The 19,430-nt window shown below is 39.3% G+C and overlaps 1 protein-coding gene across 6 annotated transcripts in view; it reads left to right on the forward strand.

The window, feature by feature from the left end:
- Positions 1 to 19,430, forward strand: part of PDE1A (phosphodiesterase 1A) — a 272,683-nt gene that overhangs the window by 221,855 nt on the left and 31,398 nt on the right. For all 6 annotated transcript variants that reach the window (XM_064161668.1, XM_064161651.1, XM_064161676.1 and 3 more), the window contains 6 exons: positions 3,946 to 4,131; positions 4,602 to 4,668; positions 6,360 to 6,476; positions 9,401 to 9,541; positions 14,054 to 14,154; positions 16,598 to 16,723. In XM_064161668.1, the coding sequence (XP_064017738.1) occupies positions 3,946 to 4,131; positions 4,602 to 4,668; positions 6,360 to 6,476; positions 9,401 to 9,541; positions 14,054 to 14,154; positions 16,598 to 16,723 (738 nt within the window). The remainder of the gene's footprint in view (positions 1 to 3,945; positions 4,132 to 4,601; positions 4,669 to 6,359; positions 6,477 to 9,400; positions 9,542 to 14,053; positions 14,155 to 16,597; positions 16,724 to 19,430) is intronic.

Consider the following 19,430-nt stretch of genomic DNA (forward strand, 5'->3'; position numbering starts at 1 on the left):
TTAGAGATCTTTTGTTTTGTTTATTTGGATTTTTAGGTGGTGTTTAGATTTAGGGAAAGAAAAACTGAAATGTATCCCTTAGCATATTAATTGAAGTAATTTATTTAATTCAGCTAGGATGTTTGAAGTTCGTGCCTTCAAGTTAAATGGGACTGATCTCAGTAGAGTTTGAATTTAAGGCTGCATTTTGGAGCAACCACGGAAGCTTTCAACCAGAAAATAAATGCCTGCCACCTCTGATTTGAAAGGTGGTGACAGGATAAGGGGTAAAGGCTTCAACCATGAAGAAGTTAGATTAGACATTAGGAAGAAATTCTTCACCATGAGGGTGGTAAGGCACTAGAACAGGTTGCCCAGACAAGTTGTGGAGGCAGCCCTGGAAATACTCAAAGCCAGGCTGGATGGAGACTTGGGTAACGTGGTCTAGTAGTAGGTGTCTTTGCCTATGGCAGGAGGGTTGGAACTAGAAGGTCTTTAAGGTCCCTTCCAACCCAAACTATTCTGTGATTCTGTGACCTTGTAGTCTCTCTGCTCTAAATATTTTCTCAGCCAGAGCTTCTAGCCTTGTGACTGTGCCAGGGAAAGTATAGGCTGGATGTTAGGAGGAAGTTCTTCCCAAAGAGAGTGATTTGCCACTGGAATGGGCTGCCCAGGGAGGTGGTGGAGTCACTGTCCCTGGAGGTGTTCAAGAAAAGCCTGGATGAGGCATGGTCTTGTTGACTGGCTAGGGCTGTGTGCTAGGTTGGACTGGATGATCTTGGAGGTCTCTTCCAACCTGGTTGATTCTATGATCCAATATGATCTATGATTGACCACGCATTATTTTTCTAATTAATTTATCCAATATCATTTTGGGATATGCAAAAGTTTGTGCATTACAAAATGCCGCAAAATGATATTACCAGATACAAATGACATTTTGCAAATTATATTGTAAAACCTTGGAAAAAAAATCATGTAGTAGTAGGAAATTCAGTGGTTTAATTATGTTTGCCTTTGTTTTGACCTTGCCTTCTGATACTATTTCACCTTTTCCACTTTTAAATAAGTCATCCCTAATACTTATCTATAGTAACAATTTGCTTATTCATCCATGATTCATAAATTAGCAAGTCAGAGCAAGAAGTCTACATAACAGTAGAAATGCAGAATGCAGAATTTATAGACTTATTTCCAGTTTATCTGGTGATAATAACTTCCATTAGGCAAACCTCAAAGACCAGTAACTTCCTGTAAATCAGTGGTTTTAGTGAACCTTTTGAAAGCCATCAGTTCTGAGCAGATATAAATCAAACCACCACCAAGATAAGCACTCAGGAACAAAAATGTTCTGATTATACACTTCAGACTCCTATTTTTATTCCTCAGTATTTATGAACGTTGTTATATTGTAGAGTTTATTCAACGAAATGATGATATGCTAATGCTCAGTGATTGCATCAGAGTGACATCATAATACATCTGCTCAAACAGTCAACTTGGGTTGCAGTAAGTTCCAAGCAACAGAAATAGCAACAACAAGGACAGGCCTGTGGGGCTATGCGACTTCCCTGATGCATTCACTAAGTGATGTACATGAATAGACTTAGGGGCCAGCAAACGACCTGCTAAATGGCTCATTGTAAAAAGAACAAGATTCACGGGAAAAAATGTGGCCAATCAAAAGCTTATGATCGTTGGGTCAGAAAGAAAAATGCAGCTTTTGTAAGGTAAATGTTGAAGTAATGTTAGTACTTCTGGTTAATGTGTACAAGTTCCAATACTTCTTATGGTTATTTTTGTTATATTTAGTAAGATTTATCTGTCTATGTGTGCATTTTGTAAAATGTAAGCAAAATGACTGGTTAAAACAGTTTGTTGTATTTTATCTTGATGTATATATGTTTGCTTTATCTGGATTGTTTTAAAGAAGTGTTTTCACAGTCAGCAAGTAAAAGGTGAATAATTTGGTGTGTTTCACAGATGTTGCATTTAGAGAAGGATACATTTGCTAAGAGATAATTTCCCCTGTATTTTAGGAGGTCCTCAGAGTTTAGAGGGAGTTGGGGCAGCTAACATACACCAGTTGCTGGTACTATAGGCCTGGCACCAGACACCCAAGCAGCCTGTCTGCTGTAAGCCCAGCCACATTCAAAAGAAGCAGCTGAGTGCACAAACAGTGCAGTTTATTTACGTGTGGCATACTCAAATTCTTCAAGATTGTCAGTGATAAACACACTGAACTACAAAATTGCTCTGTAGCTGCAACCTACAGTTGTGGTCACACACTTGATATTCCAGGGAAGCACTCAGCATAGCTGAGGCTGCAAATCCTACTGAAAAAGTGTTGTTGCTGCAGGGCACGGGGAACGTGAGCAGGGCAAACCCATCAATCTGCCCCAGCCCTTTGGCATTGAACTCTTGATGCCCTTCAAATGAGATGAAAACTGGGACAATACTTATACCTCATTATCTACAATTCTGCTGAGTGTGAGTGGGTGGTGGGACTGCAGTCGAGTTGTCATTCCTGGTGATCAACAAGATCTTCCTTTACCAGTTGTGGAGGACAATTCTTGGGTTTTTTTTGGTGTGACTCCTGTAGTCAGCAGTGTTGCAGGTGGTAAGTGAAAGAATGGAAAGGTGGCCTCCACCCTGCCCCTTCCATTCTGCCCAGTGCCATGGCAACACAGACCACAGGGGCTCCACCCAGCCTCTGTGCCTGCCCTGGTAGCCTTGTGGTTATTAGCAACACTGGGCCCAGCATATTTTCCATTATTTTCATAGAATCAACCAGGTTGGAAGAGAGCTCCAAGGTCATCCAGCCCAACCTAGCACCCAGCCCTATCCAGTCATCTAGACCATGGCACAAAATGCCTCATCCAGTCCTTTCTTGAACACCTCCAGGGACGGTGACTTCACCACCTCCCTGGGCACTCCATTCCATAACACAGAATCCACAACATTTTGTATATGGAAATGGAAATATAATTGGAATAATATTTTTTGTAACCAAATTATAAATAGATTTTTAAAATATGACAAAAGTTACAAACTATGAAATTAGTTGAATATTTTCTGCACATTTCTGACCTTTGGAAGAATAAGATTTACATTGTGAAAAATTACTTGCATACATTGCTAGAAATAGTCTTTAAATAAATTCACTAATGACTTGCCCTTCTCTAATTACAGGGGCAGGGCTCATATGTGGGTCTACACACTTGAATAAGTGGTTAGTTAGATATATACATAAACCAAAGGTATTTTTTTATTAGGTAGGGAAGTAAATTCAACTACATACTGCATGATACAAACTATGCCTTTGGAATGGGCTGCCCAAGGAGGTGGTGGAGTCACTGTCCCTGGAAGTGTTCAAGAAAAGACTGGATGAGGCACTTAGTGCCATGGTCTAGATGACTGGTTAGGGCTTGGTGCTAGGTTGGACTGGATGATCTTGGAGCTCTCTTCCAACCTGGTTGATTCTATGATTCTATGCTTAACAACCACAAAGTCTTAGAATCCAATGTTCAACTAATTTCATAGTTTGTAACTTTTGTCATCTTTTAAAAATCTATTTATAACTTGGTTACAAAAAATATTATTCCCATTATATTTCCATCTGCATACACAAAATGTTGTGGATTCTGTTAGAAGTAAAAAAATAATGGAAAAAATGCTGAGCCCAGTGTTGCTAATAAACACATAGCTACCAGAGCAGGCACCTTTCCAGGCTGAAGAAGTGGGCCAGTGCCAACCTCATGAAGTTCACCAAAGCCAAGTGCAAGGTCCTGCACCTGAGTTGGGGCAGCCCCATGCACAAAAACAAACTTGGCAGAGACTGGCTAGAGAGCAGTCCTGAGAAGGACTTTGGGGTGCTGGTTAAATTAAGTTTTGTTAGCTGTTCCCCTGTCCATACCCCTTTTCCTTCATCTGCCATCTTTTCAGTTACTTTGTATTTGTTTGTAGGAAGCTTTTGGACACAGAGGATTCTGAACTGTCTCACATTCAATCGGATTCGGTCCCGCTGGAAGTGCGGGACTGGTTAGCTTCTACATTCACGAGGGAAATGGGGGTGGTGAGGAGAAGACCTGAAGAAAAGCCCAAATTCCGAAGCATTGTGCATGCTGTGCAGGCTGGGATTTTTGTAGAAAGGTGAGAGCTTTGTTTTCTTCTGAAAGCCACGTGTTTAACCACAGTGTCTGTCACCAAAGATCCCTTAAATGCTGGGATTAACTTGAACTGTATCTTTGAGACAGAATTTATTTTTTTGATTTGTGCAGTCATTCTTTTTATACAGAAATCAAGATGAAGCCTCTAAATTTGCAATGAAATTCCCTGGACTTTGGAAAATTCCAGGAATGAACTTTATGGCTTTAAAGGTTCTGTGTTAATCTGTATCAAAGACTGCACTAACATAAGAGAGTAAATAGCAGCAAAGGAGCTTTTCTCGAGTTCATAAAAAGATTCATGTAATATTTTGGGACCAGACCCTTAAACAGCTTAGTGTTAATTCATTAAATGTGAAAAAAATTAGTTAAAAGAAAAGGAAAAAAAGAAGAGATTCATTGTTCCAATATTTTTAAAAGGAGTGTTCTTCATAAATATTTTATTTGTTCTTTTAGGATGTACCGAAAAACTTCTAGCATGGTTGATTTGGCTTACCCAGCAGAAGTGATAGCAACATTTAAGGTGAAATAAGTTTAATCATTGTAGAATGTATATGTATTTGTACTTATGTTTAGTGACTTTTAGGGTGAAGTGAATATATTTTTTCTACCGAACATGTCCTAGCCATGGTTAGTGCTGCAGAAGTTAGCATGCAGAATAGAACATGCCCTAGCCGTAGTTAGTACAGCAGAAGTTAGCATGCAGAATAGAACATGTCCTAGCTGTAGTTAGTACTGCAGAAGTTAGCATGCGGAATAGAACATGTCCTGGCCATAGTTAGTACTGCAGAAGTTAGCATGCAGAATAGAACATGTCCTAGCCGTAGTTAGTACTGCAGAAGTTAGCATGCAGAATAGAACATGTCCTAGCCATAGTTAGTACTGCAGAAGTTAGCATGCAGAATAGAACATGTCCTAGCCATAGTTAGTAGTGCAGAAGTTAGCATGAGGAATAGAGCGTGTCCTGGCCATAGGTTGTACAGCAGAAGTTAGCATGCAGAATAGAACATGTCCTAGCTGTAGTTAGTATTGCAGAAGTTAGCATGCAGAATAGAACATGTCCTAGCTGTAGTTAGTACTGCAGAAGTTAGCATGCAGAATAGAACATGTCCTGGCCATAGTTAGTGCTGCAGAAGTTAGCATGCGGAATAGAACATGCCCTAGCTGTAGTTAGTATTGCAGAAGTTAGCATGCGGAATAGAACATGTCCTGGCCATAGTTAGTAGTGCAGAAGTTAGCATGCAGAATAGAACATGTCCTGGCCATAGTTAGTAGTGCAGAAGTTAGCATGCAGAATAGAACATGTCCTGGCCATAGTTAGTAGTGCAGAAGTTAGCATGCAGAATAGAACATGTCCTGGCCATAGTTAGTACAGCAGAATAGAAAATTTAACAGATAATAATTCAGAAACAGCATATATTTTTTTTCCTCTGATTAGTTGTGTTTTCATTTAAATGTTTTTAGAGCAACAGAGTGAGCGTTGTGTTGAAACTTTTACCGAAATGTGAGACATGGTTTGATCAGGTTCCAGTGATACAGTGATCAGTGTCTGAGACAGCAGTGTTTGCTTCCTTTTTAGGAAAGAAAAAGCAGAAGTATTGTTGGGATAGAGCTAACAAAAGAAACTGCAGCTTGTGGAACAAGGACAGAATTTGCTGAGAGTTTAAGGCATTATTATAGTTCACCCCAAAGGCAATCTTTTATAGCAGTGAAGTTCTTATGGCTATGCAGGCAATTAAAAATTGGTATTTCTTGAGACTATTGTACCTCACCTTTTCCCCTGAAAGTCCAACACTATTATACTATTTTCAAATTGCTATGTGACTGTGATGTTAATGACATTGCAGAATAGCCTGTTTAAAGGATGAGTATTCACATTAAGTCCATGAGGTTCTATAGACAGTTCATAGTCAGAAAGTTAGATTTGAAAGATTAAGGGCTTTGACTTGAAGCATGTGGAGTCTCACAGATCATGTTGCAAGTATTTTGTTCATATCTGGCACAACTATTTTAATCATTAATATTGCAATAGTCATTCATATGCTATCCACAGTAAGAGTTTGAGAGGGTTTGAACAATAGGAAGTAATTATTTTCCTCCTGCCCTCCATAAAATCCCAAAATGTCTTCTGCATCAATTAATGGGAAGCCTATTTAAAGATATCAATGTTATGGTATCAATGTTATGGTTCTTTTCTTTCCCCCTCATCTACAGGATGTTGATAAGTGGTCTTTTGACGTATTTGCCCTAAATGAAGCAAGCGGAGAGCACAGTCTGAAATTTATGATGTACGAGCTGTTAACCCGATATGACCTTTTGAGCCGTTTCAAGGTCAGCAACTTAGCCACAAGTATATGGCAAATTATAAAGCCAAGAAGGCCAGGATATGTTTGAAATGTCTTTTTTTTTATTGTACAATGCAGTGCAAAATGTCAATGAGTATGGCAAACTGAACATTGTAGTATTCCAGTATTTTATCAAATGGAACTTTCACTCAGAGCATGCAGATTTTTATGCAGCCCAAAAAAATGGAAAGCAATGTAGACCCAAGTTAAGTCAGTTTGAGATGGGATGTTTCTACTGAACAGCTAAATGCAGTAAGCATTAAGTGAACAGATTATGTATACAGCCTATTTACTCAGCCGTGCTGAATCAGTGTCTCAGCTTCATGGAACAAAGATTCCTAATAAGGCAGAAAACTTTTCTTTTTTTCATAGTCTAGATTGTAGAATGTTGCCCATCACTGTGCAGGAGCTTCAGCTGAACCTTCCTCTTCTAACCTACTTGCGGAATCCATAAAGAGAAGAGTGCTTTTCTGTGATGTTTGAAGGGTATTGCAGCACAATGTGAAGTACTTGCAACCAAATTTGAAATACTAAGATTAAATATAGATCAAAATGCCAAATTAGTCATAAGTGTGGGTTAGATGAATGGACAGTGAGGTGAGGTGAGAACTGGCTGAAGGACAAAGCTCAGAGGCTTGTGATCAGTGGGGGAGAGTCTCTATGCCATTGGAATGGGCTGTTGAGAGAGGTGGTGGAGTTGCTGTCCCTGGAGGTGTTAAAAAAAACCTGGATGGGGCACTTAGTGCCATGGTCTAGTCGACTGGATAGGGATGAGAGCTAGGTTGGACTGGATGATCTTGGAGGTCTCTTCCAACCTGGTTGATTCTATGATTCTATGATAAATGAAAGCTTCATTATAGTTTCAAAGTGTCACTACTGCAAAATTCTGTGTTTCTTTCGAGAAGGCTTCCTCACTCTGAAGTTAGTTTGAGTATTTTAATTTTCACTGATAACCCTAACTTAACTTTCCCCATCAAACTGTCAAGCTCTGGATATTTGAAGTCAGAACCACACCAGGACTGTCTCTAATGACACAGTCCAAAAATACACAATGTTACTGGTTCAGTGGGCTAAGCCAGTTCTCAGTATCACTGTTTAACTTGAAGGGCTTTTAAATAAAGAAAAAAAATCTTATATAATCAAATTATGTCAGCAAACCCCAGCTGACAAGTAAATACCACATGACTGCTCACTCACTCTCTTTTGCCAGCAGGCTGAGGGAAAGAGAATTGGAGAACTGGAAGGGTAGAAGTGAGAAAGCTCATGAGCTGCTATAAGAACAGTTAGATAATTGACATGAATAAATAAAATTATTATTCATAAGGTAATATTGTAACAAAAAGCAGAGAGATAGAAATAAAACTGGAGAAAGAGAAGTGATGAAAATGAAAGCAATTACTTACCATCAGTGGACAGATGCCCAACCACTCCCCAAGCAGCAGCCCTCTCTCCAAACTTCCCTCTAGTTTTATTGGTGTGTGTGACATCGTATAGTATGGAATATCCCTTTGGTTAGTTGAGGTCAGCTTATCCTGGCAGTGTCCCCTCCCAGATTCTTGTGCACCCCCAACCTACTTGCTGGTGGGGAGGTGTGAGAAGCAGCAAAGTCACTGACTGTGTAAGGGTTGCCCAGCAATAATAAAATCACTGAATTTTCAACACTGATTCTGGTACAAATCTGAGACATAGCCCTGTACTAACCACTACAAAGACAATTAACTCTACTGCAGCCAAAACCAGCACAATGGTGAAAAAAAAAAGGACTAGATATTACCCATACTTACACAGATGTATAGATTACATTAGGTTGGAAGAGACCCTCAAAGGTCATCTTGTCCAACTCCCCTACACTGAGTAGGGATACCTCCAACTAGATCAGGCTCCTCAGGACCACTTTGAGTCTGATCTTGAATGTATCCAGGGACAGGGCCTCAACCACATCCCAGGGCAGCCTGTTCCAGAATTTTACAACTCTCATTGCAAAGAACATCCTCCTTATGTCCAAACTAAATCTACCCTGCCCCAGTTTAAAACCCTTGCCCCTCATCCTATCACTACAAGCCTTTCCAATCAGTTCTTCCCCAGACTTCCTTAGGTCCCCTTCAGAAATTGAAATGTAGCTATAAGGTCTTTCCAGAGCCTTCTCTCTCCAAGCTGAACAGCCCCAATACTTTCAGTGTGTTGTAGTAGGGGAGGTGCTCTAGCCCACCAGATTGTGTTTGTGGCCCTCCTCCAGACCCACATCAGCAGGCTGAGTCTCTTATGTTGGGAGTCCCATAGCTGGACATACTACTTCAAGGGAGGTCTCACCAGAGTAGAGCAGAGTGGCAAAACCACCTCCCTCAACCTGCTGGCCATGCTTCTTTGAATGCAGCCTATGATGTGATTTTCCTTCTGGGTTGCAAGTGCACGTTATTGGCTCGTGTCCAGCTTCTTGTCAACCAGTCCTTTTCTGCATGGCTGCTCCCAATTTCATTATCAGAAGGAAGGGAAGTCATACTATCAGATTCAAGGAAAACTTGTCTCAGGCAAGGTAAAACTAGTGGAGAAAAGATGATCCTATTGTTAAAATTCTATCTGTCATGCCTTTATTATGTGAGGAATATATGCATTCGTGGGACAGACAGACAGGTATGCCTCAGAAACTGGTTGATAGCTCTGCAGTCTCTTGTACACTAACCATGTGCTGTGCATGGTGTATCCAGAGGGATGTAAGATCTACAACAATTGGGTAAAGATTCCCTGATGTACATGAGATATCAGGGCTTTATATTTACAGTTTTAATTTGGTTAACTAATTTCTGTGATGCATTTATTTGTCATTTATTTGCTGCATGATCAACTTTGCAGCTGTAGCAGGAAAAAAAAACAAAACAACCCACATTGATTTTAATTTTTGCTTTCCCCTAGATCCCTGTTCCCAATCTTATTTCATTTGCTGAAGCTCTTGAAGTTGGTTACGGCAAATACAAAAATCCATATCACAATTTGATCCATGCAGCTGACGTTACTCAAACTGTGCATTACATAATGATTCACACTGGTATCATGGTAAGAAATACTGCAAAGATCAATTTACTTCTTTTCTCAGACTCTGCTGTTTTGGCTAAAAGCATACATGTGCCTTTTCTTAAGGGAAAAAAACTCCCTTGACAACTGTACAGAGACAGATTCCCAACCACAGCATTCAGGCTGTGAACGTGATATAATTTTAACAGTTCTTCCAGGCTCAAACTTTTATACAGAGGAATAAAGGAGAAAATGTATCCTCCTTGAATCCTTTTTGCTTTTCTTTGCCTGTGCTTGTGTATTATATATTATACTGAAAAAGTTATATATGCAGGAGTGGGCAGGTGAGATTTTTTTCACTTCCACATCAGAGCCTGGGAGGTGTGATCAAACAGGGAAGCTTCAATTTCTCCTGAGGCCCTGCTCATAGAAAGACATACTGAATCAATGCAGGCTTACTTAAATACTTGGCAGCTGCTTTTACTTTTAGTTTGTAGCCTTACTTAGTGCTGCTCTTGTATACTGTACGTACCTATTGTAGGTAGAAGATTGTGGGGTTTCTGTGCTCTGCCACTAAAATGAGTCTGTGCAAACATGTTTCCTCTAAACACTTGTCTTAGATTTAACACCAGCAGTGGGATTCTCCTCACTATCAGCTTGCTAGGAAAAAAAAAGTAGATAGTGACTGGAAGAAAACAGATATCTCTGTCAATGGCCTATTGATGTTTTGTCTTCATTATGAATGCACTTGGAAAATGACAGTGATTTCTGTTTGCAGATCCACAAACCAATTCCATAAGACTAGATGATTGTGCTCCAATATATACATGATAAATGACAGTCATTCACTTCTGTTAAGCCTTTTCTCACTGAAAGCTTTGGCTTTGCTTTCATTGAAGGCAAGAACAAGTCCCTAGGCATTGATAGGTTTCAGTCTACTGTTTGAAGGAAGTGTTTAGCATCTTAGCATTCTAAGCATCAAGTTTTCAGTGCTACAATTTAGCAAAAGTACTACTTGCAGAGTAAAGATTCCTTTTCATGTTGAGGTGTCTTCTAGTGTAAGATCAACTACAAGTCTTAAGTGATGTGAGACTTGTCTTTGTTGCAAGTATACACCTAGATCAGCAGCTTAACAGGGAGGAAAATCCCTTTACCTTTATTGTATTTTATATCATAGACATCCCCTTAGTCCGTTGAAAAATGCCATAGCATCCAGATTTTCTTGTGATGCTAGGACAAGTTTACAACTTCCAAAGCTGTTCTACTTAATGTGGGATGTTTAGTCAGTGGTTAAGTGATATTGTCACACATTTTCTGTATTTCTGAGCACTGAATGATGGAATTGTTTTGTATTTGAATATTTGCCCTTCCATTGGGTAGATGTGAGAATGAGATAAGCCCCTCCAACTGAAGATCTACAATATCAGCATCTTAACCTTGTAACTGCATTTTCATGTGATTTAGACAACTATTTCCAGACAAGTTTAGACTTTACTGCAGTTGTGTAGCTGTTAAACCTCATTACTCTTGCAACACTGCTGCAAAACATTCCTACAATATTAGGCCAGGTTTTTAATATTCATACTTCAATTGCTGAATTATGATTTTGGAAAGCTCCTGGAAAGGTATCTAACTAGGACAACAGTCAAGATTGCCTTCAGACAGATACAGCTTGTCAGGCAGAAGGAATGTTCATATAAATCAATGTTTCAAAGAGGGCCTTGTGATTCTGAAGCTTGCAAGGTATTTATGTCCCATATGTCATCTGCAGTTTGAGAACATATCAGTATCATGCAAATATTCCATTTAACTTATTAACCTATTGAGGTTTTTTCCCTGTTTGCTGATCAGCCTCACAGACGTGTACTCAGTAATACTTTGAGGTTTGTTTCTCCAGCTTATGGTTTTCAGAGTATGTCCATTGTAAGGCCTCTTTGAACTCTACTGTATCCTCTAACAAATAACTAGACAGGACTCAATTTGATTCAGTTCTGTATTGAATTCCTCTGTGGCTTTTGCAGATTTACAGTTCTTGTGCTTTTATTGTATGTTAAAGATACAAGGCTGGGTGATAGGTTGGATTGGATGATTTTGGAGGTCTCTTCCAACCTGGATGATTCTATGAATTACTCTTTTCCTTGTTCATTTCTGAAAGACATACTGAAGCTTCATACTGAAACCAACTCTTATGAAATCTTTTTCACAAGTCCCATTTTTCAGGTCATATATTTTATGTCTTTTATAGACACTGGGAAAACACTCATACTTCATCATTTGCCAAAAAAAAAGGTGGGCTAGTCAGAGTTTGTGCTTTCCCACAAGCTTTAGAGAGACTCCAGTGAGGAATGACATACCCAGAGTCACAGTTATAGAAATAAAATGATCATTGTGTCTTCCATAAGTTTTATCTATCTTACAAGATGACATCCAAGCATCTCAGATCAATGTGTTAGGAAGTTAGATAGCACAGATGGCACACAATCTATTAACATTCCCAAGAGAATGAATCCCAGATGATACAACTGAAATATATAACTCAACTTTGCATTTATGAAATCTTCATCTTTACAAAGATTTAAGAATCCAAGTCCCAGGGAATACATCTCATAAAGAACTTTTGAGTCATCGATCATCTTCCCACCATCCCCTTTTTCCTCCCACACACCTGTATTGCTTAAACTATAGGGAAAAATGTCTCTCCTGTCAATAAGTGCATTGTGAGAGTCCCTTTCTGACTCATTTTTGAAATCCATCATGGTTTAAAAAAAAAAGAAAAGAAAGAAAGGAACCAGAGCCCATCAAAAGTTGAAATAAATCCCTTTACTTATTATCAATTTATAATACAGGAGAACATCTGTCAATAAGAAAATATTTTCCCCAATAGGTGTTATACCTGTGTGGCATAGTATCTTCCAGGACAGCAGCAGGTTCCAGCTCTTTTCAGTCTTGCAGGACTCCAGATACCTTCTTTTCCCTTTCCCTTTGAGAAAAACACTTAACTCTCTCTCTAAGAACTTTCTCCTACCTTCTTAGAAATTCTGCAGCCAAAGCAGTTCCCTGATTCTCTGATTTCAGTGCTCATCTGAATTTTGACTGTACAGCTACAGTCCCTGGAATACCTACTGTATACAGTACCGTATGAAGTTTCTGTGTAGCCCATAGATATTGTTTGTAAGGAATAATCTTCTATTAATAACTGCATTGTCTGGCAACTATTTTGGTTATTTAAAAAGCTGATCTTTGAAAAGGTGTCTCAAAGGGAAAAAAAAAACATACTTAGCTTTGGTTATTAATAATTCTTTGGTTTCTTTTCTATTTGGTATGTTGAAAACATTGTGAAATCCAGGACTGGTCACAGCCTGGTTTGTTGTGACACAGAATACATTGAAGGTCACCATTTCCTTTCTTAGAGCTGCTTACAGTATGTTCTCATTTATCTGTTGTGATCTTTTAAAATCTATACTACTTCACCAACAGCCAGTACTTGTTGTTCTTCAGCAGTCTTATTTTGTCACTTAGTGACTGACTTTACTATTGTCATCACATTACTTACAAGTCTTCACTCTTTCTTTTCTCCTTCTTTGAAAGAAGCACTACTATTGGCAGCTTTTACATCTGATATCCATTCATACACATATGTGTGCATATATGGATGCATAAGGATGAGATCACTATTCACTCCTTTAGTAAGGAAGCTCACTTCTACGCTAGAAAAACCTGATGTGTGGAAATGCTTGACTGGCATTTGACTTAATCAGTCCTATGACTGTGGGGGTTAATTATATGAATTTTCTGCCCCATTTTTAGATAGAGTAAATTTTCTTCTCAAAAGTGACTTATCATTCAAGAAATAGAACTTGAAAGATAGAATAATAGAGGTTATTTTACAACGTGTGCAATACAGAGCAGGCTGAGTTAGAAAGAGGTATAAAAGTGAACAAAACTCTAGGGTCTGATATATTTTGTATACATGACCTGTGTTACCTTTTGTCCTGTGTAAATCTTTGCTAGCCTTATGCAGCCTTTTTTATGCATTAGTACAAAGTATAATAAAATTTAGAACAGAAAAATCTCCAATGGGCCTAATTTTAGTGCTGTAAAATATAGTTAATGGCAGTGTTGTACCTGGAATTTATGGTGAACTGTATATATTGTTCACTAAAAGATGAATTGTAACCTTAACTTCATAACTGGTTTTTGGATGAATGCACCATAAAGTGCCATGTATAGGCCAGCAGATCAGATACTCCTTACTCAAAGCATCTACAAAATATGCTATGTGATTATTGTAATCACTTCTTATATTTTTGACTGCCAGTGTTTACTAGTGACTGTAAGGATATTAACTCACTCTTAGGGAAATAGTAAGTACAAGGGGTTATTTTGCTGTATAATAATACTGAAGTGTTATGGATATATAATACTTATCTGGAACAAGATAAGAATAAACTTTTCTTGAATTGAAGGTAATACAAAACATTTCTACTACTGTAATGTTTACTCTGTGTTAGGCTGAATAAAAAATATGACTATGGTTTGTTTCTTAATTACTAGCACTGGCTCACAGAACTGGAAATTTTAGCAATGATCTTTGCAGCTGCCATCCATGATTATGAACATACTGGGACCACAAACAACTTTCATATTCAGACCAGGTGAGCAAAGTGGGTTTTTTAAGGGGATTATACTGTTTGTTGGGGTGAACTGTTTCATGCCTTTTACTGATAGAGCCAGGTTATTCCTGATTTTACAAATTGCTTCCTTGACTTCTGTACAGTTAATGGGACTGCTCACACAAACAAACACAGTGTATAGAAACTTGTTGAAGGAAGCTCCACAGTATTTGAAATCATTGTACTTTGGAGAGCTGGCATGTCAAGGTTGATTCAAAATGTAGACTTGAAAACTCCTCATCCTTCTGTTTACTCTTTTAAATTCAGAACTTTTTGACAAAAAAACCCGTTTCTTCCACAGTGTTGCCAGAAAAATACTACTTCATTTTCAGCAGCATGTCTTCACTTAATTCAGGTGCTACATTGTGTTTCAAGATGTGTGTTAAACTTGCTGGGTCCTAGTACAGAGGTGAGAACCTTCAAGTACTGCTTTGGAAATGACCTACCATGAGTCCTTTCCTGGCAGGTTTTGGCAGCACCTGCAGTAGTCTTGAAAAAAGAAACTGGAAAGACATCGAGTTTAAAAGTCACACTGCCTGTTCTCCTTCAGGTGTGTCTTCCTAGACTTCAGTCCAGAACAACAGCACTTATACCTCTTCTTTAAAATATGTTCAGCTTATCAAAGCAAAGTCACTGACTAATCCATTATTGGGTGATAAATAGTACATCTGATACTTAACCTAGCACAAAGCATCTCCCCCATCTCTCACATTAGGATATACTTTGTTTTTAGTATCCTAAGTTGAGGAATCCACTTTATCTGCTCTTGAAAAAGAATATTTCAGCAGAGCACAAATGTATTCTAATGAAATGTGTTCTGTGCTAGAAGTGCTACTACTTTGAAAAGAAACATTCCCCACTCACCCATACAGATTAAATGCCCAATGGTTACATTTAAATTAAATCTGTATCATACTTGTGCCCCGAGACGTGCCCTTCAGTGGCGAACAGATTCTGTATCTGCAGCTGAAATAAAGACATCATTCTTTTCTCCTTCAGCATAGTCTGTCTAAAAATAAACTTCAGTTTGTAGTTCCAAGTTTATATTACTTTTCTATTTTTGTCCTTAATATTTTGCTCTGAAGTATTGCAAAAGTGGAAAATTAATTAAGCTGTTAGACTTTGAATTTCACTTGTGCATAGTTGCAAACAGATACTTGGTTTGTGATGGAGCTCATTCTGCTCCTCTAGTGGAACTTGGCTCTGATGTGACATCCCATGGCTATGATTCCAAGCTTACTTTGCCTCAGAAAAGCTGATGAAAAGGGTGACATATTCATAGCAAATCTTAGCATTTTTCAAAACTAGTCATAAGTAGCTTTGTGGATCACACATAATCAGATGTGATTGGCAAATCACAGATTTCCCCTTGGTTTTGATGGAATTGTGGATGCAGACATATTGATAATTTATGTAGGTTGTGTTTTGTTTCCTTAAATAAAGCTTCCAGTCCTATTTTAATTTTCTAGGTTCTTTGATTCCATACCTTACACATAGGTGGTTACACTGAACATATACTACTGCTCAGCAGACCAAGAGGTTGAAGTTACCCCATTAATTTCATAGTAAGCTGCACTGCTAAATCATCATAGCTTTCCTCCAGTATAAACATTTCAATTTACCCAAACTGAAACACTTAGGATAATTGTGTTATCAAAACAGAAGTGTATGTAGCAGAGAGTTGAGTCTTGAGGTTGCATAGCAAGTCAGAGTCAGGTCTTGAAGAAACATTTTCCCTAAGAATTAATGACATTTGAAGCTAAGTTTGATAAATTGAAATCATATCAAAACTTGTGACAATCTATGTGGCATTTTGGTATTGTAGGTTAGTCTTTAAGTAAGAGAAAAGGATACTGTTGAGGCTGCTAATGTCGAGGTAAGGGTCTGGCTCAAGGAAGCACTTGAATTCTATCAGATTTCAGCCTAGCATCTCTTCCATTCCATTGTTACAAGCCTCACATACTCTTCTGCTTATGAGTAACATAGGCCTAAGCACATCTCTCTCAGAACAGGGATAGCAACTTAACAACCATGCTATGTGCGCAGCCACCTCGGTGTTGCACTGTGTTTTAAAGGGTTGCATTGACAAAGATTGAAGTAGCCAAATGAGAGCATTTCTGTTTCTCTGTGATGCTATCTACAGTGAAGAAGCTCAAAGAACTCACAAATTTATGGCACAGTTATATATAAATAAAAATTTGCAAACATAAAAATGTTGTTTTCCCACAAACTCTGTGTACTATGGTATAATGATAATGTTGTATACATTGAGGATGGAAACTTCATCAGAATTTGGTACAATAGGAACAAATAAAGGTCACTTGATATACATAGTCCATAGTTCTCATAAAGTATGCACAGTCCTACCTTCCACAGAGCCACCATCAGGATGATACTGTAATTTCTGCCTTTCTTTTAACACTAGGTCTGATGTTGCGATATTGTACAACGATCGTTCTGTTCTCGAAAACCATCATGTCAGTGCTGCATATAAACTCATGCAAGAAGAGGAAATGAACATCCTGATACATTTAAACAAAGATGACTGGAGGTAAGACCTACTGTGACAATGAAAAGCAATTCCACGGTTTTAAAATAGGTCTTCCCTGTGGAGTCTGTCTTAACAAGTGAAACTGCAAGAAGAAACTTAGAAACTGGAATGGGGTAATAGATAGTTAGAGCTTAAGAAAGTGCAGGGTTCTACACTTTGGCCACAACAACCTCAAGCAGCGCTATAGGCTGGGGACAGGGTGGCTGGAGAGCAGCCAGGCACAAAGGGACCTGGAGGTACTGGTAGGTAGTAGCTGAAGATGAGCCAGCAGTGTGCCCAGGGGGCCAGGAGAGCCAATGGCATCCTGGCCTGCATCAGGAGCAGTGTGGCCAGTAGGACAAGGGAGGTTATTCTTATCCTGGACTCAACACTGGTCAGGCCACACTTTGAGTCCTGTGTCCAGTTCTGGGCTCCTCAATTCAAGAGAGATGGTGAGGTGCTGGAACATGTCCAGAGAAGGGCATCAAAGCTGGTGAGGGGCCTGGAACACAAACCCTATGAGGAGAGGCTGAGGGAGCTGGGGGTGTTTAGCCTGGAGAAGAGGAGGCTCAGGGGTGACCTCACTGCTGTCTGCAACTACCTGACAGGAGGTTGTAGCCAGGTAGGGGTTGGTCTCTTCTGCCAGGCAACCAGCAACAGAATGAGGGGACACAGTCTCAAGTTGTGCCAGGGGAGGTCTAGGCTGAATGTTAGAAGGAAGTTCTTGCCAGAGAGAGTGATTGGCATTGGAATGGGCTGCCCAGGGAGGTGGTGGAGTCACCATCCCTGGAGGTGTTTAAAGGAAAGCCTGGCTGAGGCACTTAGTGCCATGGTCTAGTTGACTGGATAGGGCTGGGTGCTAGGTTGGACTGAATGGTCTTGGAGGTCTCGTCCAACCTGGTTGATTCTATGACAAATAACTATATGGTTTAAACAAAAACTGCATTCACTTTAAATATGAGAGTCCAACCATAAACAAGCTCTGCAGCTCAGGTATAAGATACTAAACAAGACCTGCAACAAGCTTCTATACATCCCACTTTCCTTTTATCTCAATGAAAGACAAAAGAGCACGAAAATAATGGGCACTTTCTTCTAAGAAAGGCTTGTGTGGAGTAACAAAGTACTGTTTGGGAGACTCCATGTAATTTTAGTTATGTGCCTGTGGGAGGCACAGTATTGGACTGTGGACAGTGTCTCAGGTGAGATAGCTTTTCAGGAAAACCACAGTGCACCTCCTCTTGAGCTAGGCTGCCTTTGTCTAAGAGTGGGTAAAAACCTTGGTACAGTCACACTGTGTCACCAGCTTGAGTACTACTGCCTCTGGGATATCTTCTGTGTAACGTAGCACAGCGTAGTCATGTCTTGGTGGAGCATTAAAAAATGAATTATCTGGCGACTCCAATACTAATAGAGACCCAGAAGAGCTTTGGAAATGTTTGGTTTTTTTTTTCTTCTTCTTCTCAAATGTAGCGTAATTCCTGAACAGCTGATAGAAATAGGACTATAACTGATTTACTACAAATACTAAGACCTGTAGGACCAAAAGGAACAAGTGCTAGAGATAAGATTTTCTCCATGTAAAAAAAGGACATGTTATCTTTGTATATCTGTGATTGCTGCATGAAATGCTTAAGATTGGTCTTCTGTCTTTCTCTAAGTATAGCTATTATTCAGAAATCCTTAAGATCACTTGCACATAGGTGGATTATGAAGTCAGAGAGAGATGTTCTGCTTCCAGGAAGATCTCTTGCTTATGATCTGTTTCTGTGACCCTATTTTTGCTTGTCCTAGCTATTGAGTGTGGAGAAAGTGATTGTGTCAACAGACAGCTACCAGAGGCTGGTATTCAATCTTTTAAAATCATCACTGTGGAGGGGCAACAATTTTCAACTCTTCAGACTTATTGCTTTGAGTATGGCTTTTTTTTGGAGGCCTTTTCATTTTGTATTGTTTCCTATCAGAATGCTTCCAGATAGAAAGGGGTGGACTTTCTTCAGTTAAATTTTAGTTCAGGATTGGACCAAGGATGTCTTGAAGACACTTACATGCTTCTCCAGTCCTGTTTCCTTCATCACTGGAGACCACTGTTGTGATGGTTTGGGCTCTTACCCGCCCCCCCACACTTTTGTAATTGCCCCAGCTAACTCAGAAGGGACTCCAGGAATATAAATGAAGCTATTTATTTTACAGCAGCAAATATACAAGCAGATATTTACAATATATACAGTTATATACAGAAATATACAAAGGATAAACAATACAGAAGCACAACTCCCCTCCCAGAAACCTAAGTCCCCAGGAGGGGCTCTCAAACCACCCCAACACCTTCCCTGGCCCCTCTCAACCTTACCCCAGTTCCCAGGAAGAAGAGAGGTGCAGCCAAGAGGTTAAGAAGGAAGGTTAGTGGCAGTGGGGTTAAGGAGATGTGACTAGGTCTGAAGGCAAAGGCAGAATGAAAAGACAAAATGGAGAATATTATCAAATGTTTTCCTTTTTCTTCCCAGAACTCTCAGTGAGACTGATGAGGGAAGGAGACACAACCATGTTTTCCTTTTCACTGCCTATTATCTAGTTCTTTTACCAAAACATTCCAGCTTGCTTCAAACTAGCACAACTGTAAATGAGTGTAGTTTGAAAATCCCTACAGCAACATGCACTTACTCCAGCTGGCAGAAATCTGGCTGCCAGCTAGTACAGCGCATCTCAGTTGTTCTCTGTTGTTATG

This window comes from Pogoniulus pusillus, chromosome 2 (genome assembly GCF_015220805.1).
Source record: "Pogoniulus pusillus isolate bPogPus1 chromosome 2, bPogPus1.pri, whole genome shotgun sequence".
Classification (NCBI taxonomy): Eukaryota; Metazoa; Chordata; class Aves; order Piciformes; family Lybiidae; genus Pogoniulus; species Pogoniulus pusillus.